At 28.9% G+C, this 19,271-nt stretch overlaps 4 protein-coding genes and 1 long non-coding RNA gene across 10 annotated transcripts; 2 read left to right on the top strand and 3 right to left on the bottom strand.

The window, feature by feature from the left end:
* Positions 1-136: 136 nt before the first annotated feature.
* Positions 137-4,103, bottom strand: LOC126869731 (uncharacterized). Its single transcript, XM_050626639.1, has 11 exons — positions 3,176-4,103; positions 2,882-3,029; positions 2,551-2,726; positions 2,301-2,473; positions 2,012-2,165; positions 1,823-1,867; positions 1,594-1,744; positions 1,094-1,452; positions 677-969; positions 494-601; positions 137-265 (listed from the first exon to the last, which is right to left on the bottom strand). Exons 1-11 carry the CDS (start codon positions 3,251-3,253, stop codon positions 169-171), a joined length of 1,782 nt encoding a protein of 593 aa, XP_050482596.1. The 5' UTR covers positions 3,254-4,103; the 3' UTR covers positions 137-168.
* LOC126869762 (uncharacterized) lies at positions 234-959 on the top strand. The gene is made up of 3 exons (XR_007690987.1): positions 234-329; positions 480-618; positions 813-959. It is a non-coding gene; the product is annotated as an uncharacterized LOC126869762 (long non-coding RNA).
* A 143-nt stretch (positions 4,104-4,246) lies between the features above and the next one.
* Positions 4,247-9,673, bottom strand: LOC126869754 (peptide methionine sulfoxide reductase). 2 transcript variants are annotated; one of them, XM_050626692.1, is made up of 5 exons: positions 8,884-9,673; positions 5,970-6,136; positions 5,534-5,654; positions 5,307-5,443; positions 4,247-5,002 (listed from the first exon to the last, which is right to left on the bottom strand). In XM_050626692.1, exons 1-5 carry the CDS (start codon positions 8,947-8,949, stop codon positions 4,765-4,767), a joined length of 729 nt encoding a protein of 242 aa, XP_050482649.1. In that variant the 5' UTR covers positions 8,950-9,673; the 3' UTR covers positions 4,247-4,764. The 2 variants fall into 2 exon arrangements, with proteins under 2 accessions (XP_050482649.1, XP_050482650.1); XM_050626693.1 differs by lacking the exon at positions 8,884-9,673 and adding an exon at positions 7,757-7,913.
* Positions 7,999-19,128, top strand: LOC126869757 (transmembrane protein 42). 3 transcript variants are annotated; one of them, XM_050626698.1, is made up of 5 exons: positions 15,956-16,081; positions 16,148-16,249; positions 18,281-18,466; positions 18,578-18,724; positions 18,839-19,128. In XM_050626698.1, exons 3-5 carry the CDS (start codon positions 18,293-18,295, stop codon positions 18,986-18,988), a joined length of 471 nt encoding a protein of 156 aa, XP_050482655.1. In that variant the 5' UTR covers positions 15,956-16,081; positions 16,148-16,249; positions 18,281-18,292; the 3' UTR covers positions 18,989-19,128. The 3 variants fall into 3 exon arrangements, with proteins under 3 accessions (XP_050482653.1, XP_050482655.1, XP_050482654.1); XM_050626696.1 differs by lacking the exons at positions 15,956-16,081; positions 16,148-16,249 and adding an exon at positions 7,999-8,265; XM_050626697.1 differs by lacking the exons at positions 15,956-16,081; positions 16,148-16,249 and adding an exon at positions 16,342-16,805.
* LOC126869735 (protein phosphatase 1 regulatory subunit 16A) lies at positions 10,218-17,812 on the bottom strand. 3 transcript variants are annotated; one of them, XM_050626644.1, is made up of 9 exons: positions 16,907-17,812; positions 15,645-15,908; positions 15,245-15,559; positions 14,991-15,133; positions 14,789-14,914; positions 14,633-14,708; positions 14,333-14,550; positions 14,078-14,249; positions 10,218-11,439 (listed from the first exon to the last, which is right to left on the bottom strand). In XM_050626644.1, the coding sequence occupies exons 2-9, from the start codon at positions 15,871-15,873 to the stop codon at positions 11,132-11,134; spliced, it is 1,587 nt and encodes a 528-aa protein (XP_050482601.1). In that variant the 5' UTR covers positions 15,874-15,908; positions 16,907-17,812; the 3' UTR covers positions 10,218-11,131. The 3 variants fall into 3 exon arrangements, with proteins under 3 accessions (XP_050482601.1, XP_050482602.1, XP_050482603.1); XM_050626645.1 differs by having other exon boundaries at positions 15,245-15,547; positions 16,907-17,808; XM_050626646.1 differs by lacking the exon at positions 10,218-11,439 and adding an exon at positions 13,138-13,646.
* Positions 19,129-19,271: the final 143 nt, after the last annotated feature.

Below are 19,271 nucleotides of genomic sequence, written 5' to 3'. Positions count from 1 at the left end.
ATAAATTCAAATATTTTATCAACAAATTTAAACATAAGACTTTTGAAATGTTGAATAGCCATTAATACAGTATAGGGACATGTCGGACTTTAGTAATTTTAAGTAGGGGTAGTTTACTTACAACTAGAAATACTAATTGTTATAAACAGTTATAAATAATTGAAATATTTATTTATAAAAATCTAATTTTACATAATGTAAATGTTGTTTTATAAGATCTTCTTGGCCTGTGAATGGCACAATAATATTTAAGTCCACTGCTGACCTAAAATACATATATACATTGTAAAAGCTGATAATATAATAATATCGGCACCGGTACGAAAAAGGTATACAATATTCATATTTATACTGCTTTCATTAGCAATATTAATGTATTTTTTTTTTAATATATGTAATATCTATATTATATTACTTATTGAACGTAATAGCATTATATTATCTTCTATAATAAAATTATTACACAAACGTATTTCTAGTAATGAAAACTTACAAATCAGAACAGAGCAAGTTTAAATCCTGAGGTATAAAGTATCTCATATGCGGAGACAAATCAACAAAAGGATCATTATCGTTTTCAAAATTGTCAAATTCTTTTAACCTGCAAAATATAAAAAGGTAATATAAATGCTACTTTTATTTAAATAAAAGTAGTAACTATAAAATTTGTACTAACCGTACAATAAAATGTTTAGGCTCTTGTAATGTAGATTTTCCAATATTACGTTTAGATAAATTAAATACTGTAGGAAATACTGCGTCACGGAAATCGCCAATATTTATGAAACTATACTGTTCTAAATTTTTAACAGATAAACTATTGTTAAATCTTTGTGTAATTAATGCACGCATTATTGGAGTATCTACCCAAACAACGCGGCATTCTTTATGGAGCATTTCTGCAAACCAATCAAAAGCACCGACCTCGGCTACATAATTCCATTGCATGCCATCATACCAATCGTGTACCTGTAAGGTATATAGATATTACAATTAATCAATGTTACATTGTAATAGAAAATCACATCTTCAATTGTAGTAAATTATATCTTTGTAGTCTTTCTTAAACTGTATATTATTGTAAATAACTTACAACACACCGGCAAACATGGCTAAGTAGTCCGCGAAAATCTGCCATCAATGCCATAAACGATTCAGAACCCTTAGGATATAGCAATATAATATCTGTATTTTTAACATTGGCGTCTTCAAATTTTTCTTTTTTTTTATATTTAGTTTCATTGGTTTTAAGAACATTTCCATTGAAAATATTTCTTTGAAAGCTTTTTCCTTGCATACTATAAATATGTATGATATAGATGAGATACATAATTCCAATAATTGTAAATATAGTTAATGTAATAATAGTAATTGGCAGGTACGAATAAGAAGTTGTATCAGAATTAATTTTAGTTGGTACACCAAAAGTTGAAATAGTAATATCTTGACAACCTGTAAATAAAACATCCATTATATTATACTACACAGCAATAAAAAAGTTATTATACATCTAAATTCAAACTGAGAAATATTGACTATCTTAAGCAACAAATTAAGAAAGATATATGAACATAGTAATATCAGTTTACTTACTTTGATACCAAGAACATATGTCAGGTGGTTCCCATAAAGTGTATTCTTGACATCTTATATCACGATATAAAAATATTGAAACACAATAATTTACCTTTTGTGAAATTTCAGTTTGAAATGTCAAATTTCTATTATATATTTCATTTGTTAACTAATAGTGAAATAACAAATTTTAATTACATAACAGTATACTAGAGTATAACTGAGAAATATCAAATATAAGACTTACCAACGTTGTATTAAAGTTATAATTTTTATCTCCTAAATAACTGTCCTAAAAATGATATATAAATTTTATAAAAATTTAGTTTACTTACATTATCAAATTCTAACTTAACATATACACAGGAGTCTAAATATTTCACAATAATATGAAACATCATCAATCTAGTCATATTATGTATTGTTAAAATTTTACCAAAACATTGAAGCTCCAAACAGCATTAGGAAATTCTTTCTTATTAAAAGGACAGCTTTCATTTCCAGATGAATCATACCAAAGTTTTCCCAACCTTATTACTCCAGCTGTAACCATAGGTTTATAAAGGAGTACCTCAAGAAGTCCCATTTTTCTAAATTTATCAAATTTTCAAAATTTAAATAAAATTCTAATATTTAAGAAAATATGACATAAAAATATTATATAACTATTTTCTTAATAGATATTGTACAAATTAATCAATCTTTACTTCACAATATAAACTTACTTATCAATATTATAGTCATATGTACATTCAAATATTGGTGTCATGATTTCTGTTCGTTTATATTTAGTTTTTATGAATTTATTATGTTTTAACATTTTTACATCCTTATCAAAAGAAAATTGAACAGAATAACATGCGGTAAATATATATGGAACAAAAATTCCAATAGTGTTCTAAAAAACAAAGAATAGATGTTAAATCTTCCGACAAATTATTCATTTTATACAATGTCAAAATTAAAAGTTATTACCTGATACTGTTTATCTGAAACAAACCATATGGTACTCCTAGTATGAGTTTCACTTCCATAAGAGTTGTGAAATTTATAATTGACACACTTTTCTTCACTAGTTGATGCATTAGTTAACAAAGTTAATACATATTTACATATACTTTTTGGTGGTTTAAGATTAATCTGTATAATAGCTGTGAAACATTAAATATGATTTAAAAATTTTATAATGTAACATAAATAGATTTTATTTATACTTAAAATGTTATTATTATTACATATATATATATATACTTTAGTCTAATTATTTGTTCTGAAAATCTAGATATAAATATATATTATTATTTACCAGGAGATTCAGAAGCTTCATTTTTATTTTCTATTATTGAAAAATTAACATCAGTGGAAATATCTTCGCTTGTACAATATCTTATAGATGAGATATTATTATTCAAGTTATTTGTTAATATTTTACAACCATCAGCATCACAGATATACTGTAAGTAAAAAAATTTTTTTAATAAAATAAAGTAAATATAGGGCTCTATTTTTACAAGCGATATTGATAAATGAGTGATGAATATACAGGCATAAAAATAAATATCAAATATTACATTTAATTACTTATTATACCTATACTTACTTTACGTTCATTTGTGTATGGAAAAGATGAATATGTAACTGCAATCAGGAACGCAGTTATCATATAACCTTTAAGCATAACTGAACTATGCTTTTACAGAATCTATATCGTATTCAAAATTTGTATACTTTATAATCAAATTTTTAAATTTCCTATGAATTTTTTGTGTTTATTTAGAAAAAAGGATTCTCACAATCTTTCCAATTAAAAAAATTGACACACATTATCTCCGACTGTTGATACTATTTTAATACGTATTTTTAAATGGAACATACTTATTCAATGTCACAGCCATGTGTGTAACAGAAAAATGTTGTAACGGAGTAGCGATAACAATCTTTAAAAATAAAGCGAATTTGCTTGTATGTGTATGCACATGTATGTATACACATGCGCGTTGCTCAAGCAGCGCCTTTTAAATTCGGTATCTATATATACATATACTGATTAAGATATTGGTTACAAAAAATAATATCTAAACTGTTAATATTTGGAAAAATATAAGAAATTTACAAAGAAAAAAATATAAGAAAGTTACAAAAGAATTGTAGACAAACTTACCTATTCTTAAAAGTTACAATGCATATAATCAAGAGAGGAGAAAGTACAGAAGAGAAACAAAAAGAAAAGTATTTAAAGTATTTGTAGAACTCGTAATCGTTATTTTAATTTTTCAGTAATTTTACTGATTTTTATAAACGATTATTACATATATTTTGATTTTTTCGCAATGCAAATTAATTTTATATAAGTAAAGTATATATAAAAATCAAATTATAATGTGAAGTAAATGAGTTAGAAGCACATTAAATTCCGATATACAGTCGTATCTCACTTCACCATACCATATATCTATATGTACGTAAGCGTGCGTATCTGACAACGCAGTTGTCTTGAAATTATATACATTTACTAATACTCATGGTCATAATTCTTAATAAATATTACATAATTGTATTTTTATACGTAATAAACATTTGTTTATTACACAAAACGAAATAGTAATATTATCCAAAAAGTTACAACTTGAAGAATTTAAAAAGCATGCTTCAGTTGTATGCTCTATAGTCATTTGTTTTTTTTAGGATGAATAATAACGCGATAAACTTATAAAACTTATAGAATGTACGAAGTGATCAAAAAACAAATTATTGCAAACAGAATTATCTGTATATACCTTTCACAGCCTATCTTACTGCAAATTAATTTTTAGTTCTTTTTAAAAAACGACATGTCGATACTGCTGAGCAAACAAATCTGTTATTACTCATTTATGCATGAAGTATAGCATTAATATCCTGTTAGTAAAACTTATATACTACAATAAAAATGATAGAAAACGAGAGGTTTTAATACTAACAAGAAGGATATTTACCGAACATAACTACTTTTTAAAATCGAGCTAAACCCTCATTCGCATTATTAGAATCGTTCGGCGAACGATTCCAGACATATTCTTTTAAGACAGGTTCACAGAAAACCTGCATTGCATAAGGAAGTCTTTTGTCAGATTTAAAAACTTCTTCTTACGAGGAAATAAATCCTATTTGATCTGTACTACATACGAAGAATTATTAAACATTCTTAAGCTAGCAATATAAACCGTTTCCTTGATTTTCGATTACATATTTCTGTAAATATTGCGCAGCTTTCTCACTTAAACCAAGATTAGGTAAGTCTTTTTCAAATTGTTCGATCGTTCCAGCACCAGCAATGTAACCATTCAATTTAGCAGCTAAAGGTGAATTTCGAAGAACCTCGTCGCTGGTGAGACCAGTAGTTTCGATTAACCATGGATGATTTCGAAGTCGATACTTTTGATGATAACTGAAAAAAATAAATCATCTAAAATAAATCAATCATTTAAAAATATTGAAAATCACTTATTTAAATATTTTAATTCGTTGTGGACGAATCTAAAATTTTTAAGTAAATATGAACGATATATTTAGCCTAATAAAAATCAACGTAAAAGATCGAATCAAATAATATTACATCATTAATAGATGGAACTTTCTCTCTTTTTCTATCATATAACAATGTTAATTAAAGTAATGTATCGATCCAAAATCATTTCCTTTTGTACTTCTCTACGAAAAAGATTGTTATAGTTATAATGCATAATTCTTACTCTTCAGCCGGGTAGAACTTTTCGAATTTTCTTATCTCGGTGAGAATTAGGTTTGTACGCTTCCGCTGTTCTTGTTCACGTGACTTTTCAGCTAGCAACTTTTGTTCTTCATCATGATACAAGACCAGTGACATATACTGGAACCAATAGAAAAAAATAATCATCTTTTAATAATTAATAAGATTAAAAATTAAATACTTATAATAAAAATCATTATACACATTTACCTGTCTCTTGATCTTTGTAGTGAGACCATATTCATGATTCTGCCAAAATAAAGCGAGTAATTGTGTATATGATATTACGTCTGGATTATATTCGATATCGACGACTTCCGTATGATCTCCACTGTAAACGAGAATAGAATAGATTACGGTATTACAGGTCATAAATACATTACAGAGGTATTATCTGATATATAGCGATTAATAAATTTGCGATAAAAAAGAAGCATGTAGAAGGTATTAATATTTGTACTAGGAAAATTAATAAAAATACATGTAAGTGTTATTTTGTAGATAATTATCTTTATTGTATATTTTTAAAAAATGATATTAGATAAACTATTGTTCAAGAACAAATTTTGCACATACCTAAAAAAAAAGTTTTAGGCATACTTAGTTATTCTTAGAGAAAGAAAATGTAAATGGTATAAGAACATACATATTTCTATAAATTGGTGATTCCTTTTGTCCTCCGGCATAGCCAACGCAAGTCCTAATTACACCGGGTAAAACGCCAAAAAGACAATCGCCAGCCCAAAAGCATCCCATTCCGAATGTTGCACGTTTTGCTTGGATTTCTTTGAATTGTCCTGGCATCTTGTTCGACTATCGTCATCAACACGTGCCAAATCACGTAGAAGGTCATAAAAGAGAGTACTTGATACAATTACAAAAATGCTAACGGAAATTGAGTATGCTAGATTATGATATCAACGCAAGGGATATAAGCGAAAATCGTTCGATTCACGTGCCGTAATGATGTTTTGATTTGATCCGATAAAGAAACCTGAAACCTGCTAAGTAACGGTTAAGCTGAGGATGACTAGTGGCAAAATAGTATCAGTTTTCTAGCGAAGATTTTATCAAACAAAATCATTTTTCTTTTATGTAAAGCACAAAAATTCTTAATTCTTCCTCGATATTAGTAGAATTTTAGAAATTTAAACATTGGAAATGTTTTTAACGGGTGTTAGTGTTAGACCTAATAAAATGCTTATGAATATGAGTAAAATTAATTCTAAGTATTTTAGTATCGACACCTGTTTGGAGATTTCGTTTGTTTAAATATTATTTTGACCTTGTATCTTTATGCTTAGAAACAGTCCTTTTTTACGACACCCGTTGTGTATAAATTACAGATCTGATGCTTGTGTCAGATGCGTGTACAAAAAAAGCGTGAAGAAATTATACAGGGTGAACCACATAACTTGATCACCTTCATCGTTTCAGTTAATGAAATTACTTTGAAATGTATTACTCCGTAATAACATACTTTAAAATCCAAAATTCTTTTCAATATTTAAACACGCAATACTACTATTTTTTCTTACGATAAAATTTACATTAATTAATTTGTTTAATTTTATTTTCAAATGTATGCAAAAATGAATATATTTTCGAATCCTGTAACTATTTCAATATATCAGAATTAGAAGTATAAAAATAGAGTACATACTTGAAAATACATTGATGTATCTTACAAGATGCTTAAAATGCTATTCATTGACTTCAATATACTTGAATCTATTGTAGTTTGATCTCATGAACACGGTAACATGTAATCAAAGATGGATCTATTGTGTGATTATGTACCATCATTAAATATTATTCATCACCAAAAAATTTTTTTAAATCTTACTATTTCATAAAAAAAGAAAATTATGTAAATGGTAAATTAGAAGTTCCTACTTTTTCAATTTTTTAAGGAAATATTTTTGGAACTGTTTTACTTCCCATCAATATATAATCAAACAAAAATACCTATAGAAACAAAGTTCTGAAAATTAGCCAAGTTATGTGACTTTTTGAAATAAAGAGTAAAGCATAAACTAATATATAACAGCTTGTCTATAAGTGACAAGCAGTTCAGATGGTTTGGTTACATGATTTGATTAACAAATTGAAATTTATGACATAACAACTTTTATTGATGACAGATTAAAAAGATTAATAAAAATAATCAAAATTTGTCCAAATAATAAAATATTGTTAATCATTTAAAGTAATTCAATTTGCTGACTTATTTACTTTCTTAATTACTGAATTTTCTGTTTTAATTATTATTTTCTATTCTAATATTTATTAATAAAATCTACTTTTTGAAAAATTCATGTGATATTTTAAGCAGTATAAATATGTAACATCTTTTCTATTTAGTAGAAGTGTTATAAAAATACATTAAAGTTAAAATAAGCTTATTTTAAATGATATTAAAAAATTATTTACCTTATTTTACGATAAAATAGAAAAGATTAAAAATATAAACGAAAAAGTAAAGTAAACGAGAAAGTAAAGATTCACTCCAAATTGAACGGACGACACTCCGTTAATGACTGAAAAGAACAAGAAACTACCGCGTGCTTCAGCAGCTCTACTTTTTATCACAGTATCCCCCCTCCTTCTCTTTTCCCCACTCTTCAATACGAACTACCACCACTCTTTTCTCGAAATACATATTTCGTTAGTAAGTAGCTCTCCTTTAAATCTCAATTCAATTTTCAATTTTAATAATCCGATATTGCTGCCTTAGCATTTCTGCTTACATTTTCTACTATTGTGTTGGTTATTTGGTAATAAAAATTGCATTTGTGACGCCACAGAGTATGTACATATATACTTCCTAACGGTAAAGACTGGTAAAGGTTATTCGTATATTATATTATAATTTTAATATTTAAATGGTGCTGTGCATTTCATTCATACATAAAATTTACAAATTGTGTAGTAAAATATCTGTAAGTATTTTTTTACAAATCGGATACATATAATCATTAGCCTAAAACTAAAAGGTGCGTGTTTTAAAATACCGGATCAAAGAACGTGGCTAAAAATATCGATATTAACCTCACTCGCGAGAGATACTGTGCCATTAATCGATGTCAAATCTCATTGTATATAGGGTATGTGTTAATTGTCAATTTAACTGGAGTTCAGTAAGTTATTCGCCTGAGTTGCATCAGAAAATTGAAGCCACATGTGTTCGTTACATTAGATAACAATTGCTGGACCGACTGATGTAATTATTGTACCCTGCACACTAAGCTCAGTAGCTCGTCATCCACAGCTTCGATCATGCAGAGAGGTTATTATCGCGTCTTTTATTTCCTGTGTATATGATGTTTGCAGTGATACATAATATCTGATATAATTTATTCATTTACAAATGTTTATTGGAACATAGCAGTATTGGGAAGTTTGGCATTTTCATAATGCCAAATATAGTACAGGCGCATAGCTTGGACATGCATCATTCCACAATCGTTGAAAAGTCGGATTTAACAATATACTATATCTAATCAAAGATAACTTGATTGAAAAATATAGTAAAATAGTGCAAATTAATGATGACATACCAAATAGCGATAGTTGATTGCGATGAAACTCCTGCGTAGTAAGAGGGTTAAATTTGGTGTCACCATCTTTGATAGAAATATCTATTGATAAGTGGTCCAAAAGAATCATTCATTCATTAATATTGTTAAAGACAATAGTCGAAGTTAAATTGTTTTGCAACAATTGAATTGGAATCTTTGCAACTTTGTTCGAATATTTGTTCACTTCGATAAAATGTAAATGTTTCATGCGATTCGAAATATTGATTTGAAAAATGTTTAACGTAATGAAAATGCAATGGATTTTATGCATTTATACTTATGCCTTTCTTCGTAGCTTTCGTTAAGCTAGGTCTTCCTTGAAAATTTAATCAGCTTCGATTAACGTGAGCACGTGATTATCACGTTCAACGATGGAGGATGTCAGGGACATTTCCAAATATATTTAAAATGAAAAGTGATATTTTACCGTGCATAGAATTAATTTATTAAGTTGGTATAATATAGAAACATTATGTAATTACAGCAAAAATGTCTGTTTCATTCTTTACTGATTCATACATGAGTATATTTATTATATACGAAAATAATAAAAGTGTGAATGAAATATGAATGTAATCAAAATTCAATTTCCATTTCGTAAATCCGATTATTAAAGAAATGCATATATAAAATTTGTATAAATGGAAACAGTACGGAAATGAATATATGTCGGAGATGAAAGGGCATCGGAACCTTTCTTTAGAATGTTCAGAAAAATCCAATACCTTAATCCAAACATTTACGACAACGACATTTAAACAATAAACGAAGAACTAGTTACACGGGCACTTAAGGTTTATGATGATGGGTTTGGGCTCGAGGTGACATGATGAGTCACCGAACGTACCCACGGTCACGGGAGGGACGTGTAATAAAGGAAGTAGGAAATAGTTGTGTAGCTCTCCTCAAAAACAGAGATTGACCCGAGGAGTGGGAAAAGGAATATATAAGGGCAGTTCCACTTGGAGTTTTTGGAGTTCATGCAGATAAGTTTGACTTGTACGTGCAGTTATATGTGTATCATATCGCATTCGTCATCCCGTGTACCGTGGATTCGTTATCGAACCTGAATTCGTTGTCATCAACATCTCGACTATCCTATTGCCGCTATTACTTACAGCCTCTTGTAGTGCTCACATTTGTACTAATAAACATCAGCTATATCCGCGATGGTAAATTTGAGTGAAGGTTCATCGAACGCCCAAAATTCCAACCTTAATCCGACATATAAATAATGTTAGGATGTAAATTCTCATTGAAATGTAAAAGTATACAATGCATATTTATAGGATGTAAAATTAATGTTGATTGAATATCGTATAATTCAAGATATATTTCTAAGAAAAAATACAGGATATATACTATTGCGGAATAACGGCACACATCAAAATTTACAAATAAAAGTATTCGTAGAAATATGTATATCTAAATGAATATAAAAAATATTATTTATAATTAGCATTTTTATAAAAAACACGAGAAATATCTACGATATACGATATCATACATAGTAGCCGCAAAAATGAGTTCTTGCGCAATATACAATTCAATAATTATTGTTTGAAATATACATTATGTTTACGCTGTAATAAATAAAATTCTGTACATATTCGAAACTTAACTATAAATTTAGTTAATTGTATCGCAGTTATTTAAATATTCGCTTAAGTACAATACAGATTAGAAATCTATACGATCCCGTTATCTCGAATTTGTAAGCGCATCATCTGTTCAAGACCCCACGCGATTTCCTTTCAAAATCGTACGCGAACAGCTTATAAAATTAATCAAGGTCTAAGAAACTATTAGACGGTACTTAAAATACAAGATCGAAACAGATGTTAGTTTGCACCATATCTAAATAAAAGAATCTCGTTTGGTACAATTATCTACGGTTTTCTATGGAAGAGATACATAGATTTATAAGTACATGTTGACGAAGGTACTAAAGTTGCGGGGAACAAGAATAAAATGGAATTAAATGATTTTTAAAGAAGGTGATGAGTAGACTGCGGATTTTTATATTTTTATAGATACACTTAAAGACATTGAATTTAAATAGAAATCTGTTTCATTTATCACATATTATAATAAATACTCTACTTTGGATATTTTATGTTTTCGCATATTATATGCATTCTGTGCATTTTTGTACTTTTAGATTTTACAAAAATGCATAAAAATTCGCAATCTAGGTAGTGGTAAGGAAGAAAGTAATTAAAAATAATTACATGACAGTACAGCAACTTTTTTCAGAATGATTATCACCGACAATGTCGCTCGTATTTCCGGTGAATCTCTGAAAATCCCTGCCAGTGTTGAGTTCAGAATTGGAGATAGGCGACCCGGGAATACCATTTCCATTAGCATCTATCGATCCACCAGATATATGCCGATTTTGTGCCCTTTGTTTCTTCAAATCCGATAATGATTTGACAAAAACTACCGAGACGTGTATGTTGATCTTGCCGTTGGTGTCGCTGTCTGACGCGTAGATCGGCTGCTGATTACTGATCGGCGTGTCGGGCCCTGTCACTATCGAGGCAAACATGTAAATCCAATGCTATTTCTTGTTCCTTCTGGTTCACGTGAAATTTGCTTTCCTTCCCTCTCATCCCATTCCACCTTGTATTACCCTCCACCTAATTCCCCTTTTTATACACTGAAATAGCACTTCAAAAGAAACTCGACTAGTATGAAAATTAGCAGCCATGCGCTAAGCGGTACATGCTTCAGCAATAAGCATTAGAAACATTGCATGACGGAGCACCAAAAACATGTTCTCTTTATTCTACATAAAAACACCTTTATCCTTCGTCTCCTACCTTCTATCGTATTTATTATCATGTTCTCAGACTTCTTTTTTAGGAGAAAGAAGAAAATTTTTAACAACATATCGGTTTCTTCTTTACCCCGATAAAAAGTGGATAATAAGTTACTTTTGTTTATTAGTTTATCACGTTGTAAACTAAGTCTTTAGGTTTTAAAATATGAATGCATTTATACAAATTTTTGTATTATAAAACACAAAAGATTTAGTTTACAATTCAATATTCGTATGCATTAAACATAATATTTGTATACAGAAATATGTATGTACATACAAAGCAAATAATAGTTGAATTCTCTGGAACACTAAAATGACTTAACATTTTTCTAGACATATGCATTAACGCTATTTTTAGCTGTGTCAATGTCCAAACATATCTTATTATAATAATGTAATAAGATTTGTCAAATCAATCATTTCTTAAACTAATACCTTCATTTATGCAATAAAATTTATTAAAATATAATAGTATGCAATATAAATATTACAATAACATCATAAATTTTATTATTTTTAAAAGATAACAAGTGTGCTATATGATATTAAACATCAACATTTTATATCAACATCTTTATAGTAATAATCAACAATTTAAATATGTATCAAAATATTTAAATAAATTTTTAATTGTATAACTTTTTACTTTTAAATTAAGACAAATTTTATGCTTGTTAATGTTACATTTTATCAGTATGATTGATTTGATGTGGAATCTATTATAGACTCCTATTAGCAATAATACGAAACATAATGTCGTAACACAATTGACCTCGTAACGACTTTATCATTTAACGATAAAACTAAAAGACGGGAAGACACATCGCGTGAGTACGTAACTAACATTGAATGAATACAGTTAATCATTAGCAGAACTAATATGTTAGGTATGTGAGAAAGTTCTATTTCTATTTTTCTTAACATTGTTTTTTATTGTTGGCATATAAGTTTTTTATGTCATTAGGCAAACATTAAATTATAGAACATGTACACGTAAAATCGTAAATATTAAAATGCTTTGTTATCAGAACAGAATCAATAAGAAGCAAACAAAACAAGAGCTATATATATATATATATATAAATAAATAAATAAATATATATATATATATTTATTTATATCTATAAATAGCAGTAGCTGTCGTCTATTTGCTAAACATGACAATTTACTGTTATAATGTGAGTAAATAAAGAATATGTCAGAACTTTTCACAAATCTAATATATATGTATGTATATTACAGCAAATCGATATGTTTAATGTTTTAATTCACAAACTTTCTATGATATGTAAGTATTATGTGGAGTGCTCATTGAATATTGATTACTGATGCATTACAATATAGATTCAAGTTTAGTTAATCTGTTTGGTAAAATATGAAATACTAGTAATATTACCAAATGAAGCTACATTTGCAATACTTTATTTACTTCACAAAGTAATTTTTTGGGAAACTGTTACAGTAAAAGTCTTCATCCTACTTGTATACATATAGAGAGAGTATTAAGTTATTTGTGTACTATGAATGTGCGTTTAAGCTTAGAACATTTTAAGTAGTAAATATAAAAACAACATTACAAGAGCTTGGTTTTTGACTGTTAAACTTATTATAATGTCTCTTCACACATAACGACCAATAAGCTTTGCCAAATGCTAACATATTATTTGCAAAGAAGTACTGAAAATTAAGCCAATGCAATTTAGCCCTTGCCACAAAAAGTTTAATTCGGAGAAATATTTTTATGCTATAATGATATTTTAAAAAGAGAAAAACATATTATATATACACAGCACATAAAAATAATTCAACTGTTACAAGAGAAAATTTCGAATGTACAATCACGTAAGAAGTTAAAAAATAATACATCGCTGTGTTGAAAAATACGTTTAAAGAAATAAGAAAGTGATATAGAAAACTGACCTCGCAATTATTCAGGAACACGACGCAGTAGTAACAGAAAACAGAAAGGGCTGATAAATGATCAATGCTTAATACTTTTGTTAACCAATTTATAGTAAAAATTACTGTTCCAATCTTTATACTAACATAATAGCGATCATTTATAATTTTTAACTGCCAGTCTTTAATTCATTTTTTTGGATTATCAAAAATTCGTTAAGGAATATTTTGCTTTGTTTTAAACATAATAAGCGCATGATAAATATAAAGTTACAATAACTATACAACGTTAACAAGGTCGAGTTATGCGACCGAACGCACAGTTTAAATGGACATGACACGTAACGTATTTCTTTTTTTGCACAAATCTTATGCATAAAACTACCATTTACCAGAGGATTCTACTTAACCATAACCAGTGCGAGTTTAACATGATTTGGAATATACCTGATTCTTTATCGACGTCCTCGTGAAGGAAAGATTCATTATCCTTCCCCTCAGGAGCTTTACGTGCAGCTGTTGGTGGTACATTAGAATCTGTTTCGCTACTTGTATTTTCTCGTACGTTGGCTTCGTTTTCCGATTGTGGAACATTCGTAGTCGAACCGCCAACGTATGTCTGAAACATAATTTCTCTGTTGTTTGATTTTAATTGTTTCTAACATTACATAATCAACAACAAATATTATTTTTCTTTGTTACCTGTTGCGCTTGTAATCTAAGACGAGCTTCTTCTTGAGCATCTTTTTTTGTAGTCAAAACTTTATCCCTTATCGAAGTTCTTCTTACGCTTTGAGTACGTGTATTTATACTTTGAGATCTACGTACCCGTCTTCCCTGTGCTTCTCGCAATCGTTTACTTTCTTGTTCTGTTTTAAGTTCTACTATCCTTTCTCTAATTTCCGGATCTTCGCAGATATCTATAAAATTAAATTTAACAATTGATTAATATTTCATACAAAAATATAATCTCCAAAATTTTATTAGCAAAAATATTTTTACCAGCTGGCGTTTCATCGTGTTTATTCTTTGCATTTAGATCAGCTCCATTTTGTACTAGTAACTCAAGAACTTCCAACTAAAAAGATAAAATGAATGTAGAAAACGGGTTTAATTTAAATAAGTTAGTTAATACAAAAAACGTAATTCAGATCGTACATGGCCCCAGCAAGCAGCTGCATGAACTGGTTGCCATTTGTCATTATCTTCGACATCAGTTGAAACATGTTGGTCTAGAAGAAATTCAACTACCCTTAAATAACCATTTGCAGCTGCAATGTGAAGCTAAAATTGAAAAAAGAAAAAGATTATTGACAATTACTTTTTAAAATTAATAGACTTAATAAATTGGTATACATACAGGTGTAGCACCTTGATGATCTTTATATTCTAGATCACCACCTATAGAAGCTATATTTTGTAAATCTCGTAACATTTGAACTTCTATTGAAGCCCTAGTTTCATCTATTAATTCTTGAGTAACACCTCGTCTTGCCATTTCTCCTACAGTTATATAAACAAATTAAAATCAAAATATCATTCCTGTATATTTTTTGTAATCTTGCATTTTTTAAGTAATTTTTAATTACAGATATGTATTTTAAGGATTTTTACCTTCAATGCAATCTAATGTTTTTTCATCTTCACAAATATCATAAGGCATATTACCATCAGCATTCACAGCTAATAAATTGGCACCTCTAGCAATGAGATTTTTAACTAAGTGTAAGTGGCCACAGGTAGCAGCAGCATGTAATGGTGTCCATTTTTCACTATCTTCTGCATTAACATTTGCTCCAAACTCGATTAGTAATTTCATCATTTCTTCATTGTCATCTATACAACACTGATGTAAAGCTGTCAGTCCATCTTCATTAGTTGAATCTGGATTTACTCCTTTTTTCAAGAGTCGCCTCACTAAAGTATATGCTACTTCTTAATATGTCGACTGATATACTCAGTTATATTAAAAGTAATTGCAAATAATAATATTATAAAAATTATGTCAGATTACCTTCATCAATGTCATTTCTTGCTGCGGCTTCTAATAGCATTACACTGTCACTAAAATATATGTGACGTTTGTTACTTGTATGTCTGGTTTGATGTCGTAGCCATTCTTTTTCACGTTGACGCCATACTTTTAATTGTTGGAGTCTTCTGTGACGAGCCAAATGCAATCTCTCTTGTGTTGTTAACCTTTCTACATGTACCATTTCTGCTACTAAATCTGAATGTTCCATGGCTATATTTTTGTAATTTTCACAGCTGTATTTACCTACTCAAAAGAAACAGATTATATTTTGTTTTGTATGTATTATTTAGTATTATAATGTGTTAGTGTCTTCAATACACATGAAACAGAACTCTTATCAGGAAGACTATGATAAAACGGAATTTGAAGCCAACGAGATTACCTTTACACTTATAAAACCATGAATTCATTTCAAGGTATTTTAAAATTTTGTGACATACATTAGATATCATTTTGTTATAATTTAAGTTTTGCTCTTTCAGATTCAAAATCTGTGTGAAATTAACTGCTTTTTCATTCGGTATTTTATTGTGAATGATATCATACTTTTATCCAAAACTTTGTCATATTTATCAACTACTTAGGTAAGTAAATGTACATTATTTACACAAATGTTCCAAAATACTTATTTGACTCATCATATAATCAGTAACAATAAGTTAACGTTGCTTTGTAGTTTCTTCTTAAAGCAAAATATGCTTCCATTACGCATTAACGCAATAAAAAATTCACATAAAATTATGTTTTTTATATAAAACTAAAAAATCAATAAAACAATTAGCAACAAAATTAATGAAAAATTATAAGATTATCCGTAATTAAATTATCACAAAATAAAAATGTACAATTTAATCTTATCTTACTCTATACATGATATAGTGTAATTTTTCTATGATAAATTATATAATTAGAAGATTTCAACAGGTAACGAAAATAACATATGCAAAGGTGTTATATTGGGTGGCATTGTTTTCTCATTCTTTATTTCTTGTTTCTTATTTCAACGTATGGAAAAAAACAATATATTCCTCGTATAAAAGACAAAATAGGTGAAATAGAAGAATACAGGTGAAGAGTGGGAGAAAAAAAATGAATCAGTGATGAATAAAATATCGATGGAACTGACTTAGAAACGGAAATGTGAGTGTGTATGCCATTTCATGATTGTAACTCGAGAGTTAATGCAGGTGAAAGAAATCTGTTCTAAGACTGGGGGGTGTCAAATCGCGGTATCTACTCACATCGGCAAGTGATCGCTTGCTCGTTCACTTATTCGTTCGCGATCCAGTGGAATGCGGAAGTTTACTCGTTCGTTCGTTCATTCGTTCGTCTTTTGTTTCTTTTTTCGTTCGGTTCGGAAAGCGGGCGAGATGAAGGTAGGAAATTTTAGTATCTTGCCAAGATGAACTGAAAAGTGGAGCTGAATCTCGCGAGTACACGACGTAGCGAAGAGAGAGAAAGTCACCGTGTTGATTGATCAAAACGTAACATAATTTTTACGGTCTCTCTGATGCGACGATTCCACTAAATGAAATTGAACCGAAGAGGGTGGACGAACCTCTTGCTTTTAATTTCACGAAAATCACGTCGCGTTTGATCTCGTCGCGGCGCCGTGCACGCGAGGAAACGCGTACCTGTCAGTCGCCATTTTTAAACTACCTGTAGAAAACCATTCGCGCGTTCCCTTCACCGCGCGCTAACTTTGTCTTTTTTCAAATTATGTATCTCTTACGCACGACCAGTCTCTATGCGTACTCACGCTATATGCTGTGTATTCATTTTATTTTCTACAGATTATGGTATATTTGTAACACATATCGAATCAGAAGATCGTGGAACTTAGTGCTTAGCACCTTCTTGGAAATTCAAATATCGCTATTAATTTATGACGTACACAATGTATGTATGTACATTGTTATCTTACCGTTCTTTTTTGGGTATAATCAAATTAATTTATTGAGTCATTGAATCTCGGAATTTAACTTATCTCAACGATTCATTAGTACATTTTTATTTGTTGAATTATGTAAGAATATCTATTAGTCGATAAATTTTGAGAAAGATTCTGTTATAATTGATGTGAATTGTATACTTATCTAACCTTTTTTCTATCTCTCATTTTTTGTGTAAATAAATAAGTATATTACAAATTTAATTATTAAATAAAGTAAAATAACAAAGGACAGTGTCTTCCTTATATACATAATTATTCATATTTCATTATTTTATGATGTGAATTGTATACTTATCTAACCTTTTTTCTATCTCTTATTTTTTGTGTAAGTAAATAAGTATATTACAAATTTAATTATTAAATAAAGTAAAGTAACAAAGGACAGTGTCTTCCTTATATACATAATTATTCATATTTTATTAGCACGAAGATTTTTAATAAAATAAGTAATTAGAAAATCGATTTGTTTTTCATTCATTTTAATACTCCCGCCATGAAAACAAGATCTGTAGTCATCGCGCATAAAGTATAGGATGTTATACTTTGTTTACGGTACTAGTAGAAATCTCAGTTTCACATCAGTAAAGTTAAAAGTGATATGGATTGAAAATAATTCTATGTCATTATTTTATTATTATTAATATATTTAATATATTAACAGCGGTGCTTGATAATGAAACGTAAACTTTCTTCTTCGTTGACATTGAAAGAAAGTCAACCTTCCTCGATGTTATATATGAAAAAAAAGCAAGAATCAAATATTCCTTTAGCTGTCGTCAGTGGATTCTTTGCAACTATCGGAAGTCTACTTGGTAAACTCGCTGGTGGTGCCGATGTGGATTCCACTGTAAGTGATGTTCTTCGCAACCATTAGTTGCATAAAGAGTATTTAATAATCTTGTGTATAAATTAAATTCCACTATTTTTATTCAAAACTAATTATGTATTTCTTAATAAGTTCGGATTGCTGCTTAAAGGAGTACTTTTAATACTAATGATAATAAGCAACACTGTGGGCTACGCATTTTTCGTAAAAGCACTCAATGCTAGCGGATCTTCTTTACCATGTACAATAACTAGCGCCGCCACCAGTTATATTTGCTCGGTATTTTACTTATTCTTCTATCGATATATGTATATATATATATATATACACACTAAAACGAGAACACAAAGAAAAGTGAATGCATATTTAGATCTGATTTATTTTTTCTTAAAGGCTCTTACGGGTTCCTTGATTTTTAACGAATCAACGTCACTTACTTGGTGGTGCGGTATATCTTTCGTTATTCTGGGTTTATTGGTCATCTCTTGTACGCAATCCAAAGACCATCATATACCTTCCCTGAAGAGATCGAAGAGCGAATAATTTCCGAAAATGATTTGGAAATCTTTTTCTGTTACTTTCTTAATATTATGCTGTGTCTACATGTCATCTACATTGTAATAATATTATTATCTATTTTAGTATGTATAAATTGAATAAATAAATAAAAAATTATACTGAAACTTTGTTTAAGGGAATTGCAAGACCTCTTTTCTTTTCGTTTTTTTTTCGTACCAGTTAATTCTTTTTCTTGTTAAACTGTTATTCGTTTCTAAATCTTCGAAACCTTATTTCAGCTTTGTAAAATTTATTTCATTATTTGTCA

This window comes from Bombus huntii, chromosome 9, assembly GCF_024542735.1.
Source record: "Bombus huntii isolate Logan2020A chromosome 9, iyBomHunt1.1, whole genome shotgun sequence".
Classification (NCBI taxonomy): Eukaryota; Metazoa; Arthropoda; class Insecta; order Hymenoptera; family Apidae; genus Bombus; species Bombus huntii.
This window is presented reverse-complemented; position numbering and strand designations above follow the sequence as displayed.

Bases quoted from the DNA above. Each gene is read 5' to 3' on its own strand.
- LOC126869735 (XM_050626644.1), bottom strand. From the start codon at position 15,873: ATGGAACATTCAGATTTAGTAGCAGAAATGGTACATGTAGAAAGGTTA. The intron at 14,915-14,990 runs GTATGTATACCA...TTTCAATTTTAG, and splicing joins ATCATCAAGGTGCTACACCT to CTTCACATTGCAGCTGCAAA. The intron at 14,551-14,632 runs GTAAAAATATTT...TTAATTTTATAG, and splicing joins ACACGATGAAACGCCAGCTG to ATATCTGCGAAGATCCGGAA.
- LOC126869731 (XM_050626639.1), bottom strand. From the start codon at position 3,253: ATGCTTAAAGGTTATATGATAACTGCGTTCCTGATTGCAGTTACATAT. The intron at 2,166-2,300 runs GTAAGTTTATAT...TGATAAATTTAG, and splicing joins TATGACTATAATATTGATAA to AAAAATGGGACTTCTTGAGG. The intron at 970-1,093 runs GTAAGTTATTTA...TATACCTTACAG, and splicing joins GCCATGTTTGCCGGTGTGTT to GTACACGATTGGTATGATGG.
- LOC126869754 (XM_050626692.1), bottom strand. From the start codon at position 8,949: ATGGTGACACCAAATTTAACCCTCTTACTACGCAGGAGTTTCATCGCA. The intron at 6,137-8,883 runs GTATGTCATCAT...TGATGACGATAG, and splicing joins CAATCAACTATCGCTATTTG to TCGAACAAGATGCCAGGACA. The intron at 5,444-5,533 runs GTAAATGTGTAT...TATTGGTTCCAG, and splicing joins CTACAAAGATCAAGAGACAG to TATATGTCACTGGTCTTGTA.
- LOC126869757 (XM_050626696.1), top strand. From the start codon at position 8,209: ATGGTGCTGTGCATTTCATTCATACATAAAATTTACAAATTGTGTAGT. The intron at 8,266-18,280 runs GTAAGTATTTTT...ATATATTAACAG, and splicing joins AATTGTGTAGTAAAATATCT to CGGTGCTTGATAATGAAACG. The intron at 18,725-18,838 runs GTATTTTACTTA...TTTTTCTTAAAG, and splicing joins CCACCAGTTATATTTGCTCG to GCTCTTACGGGTTCCTTGAT.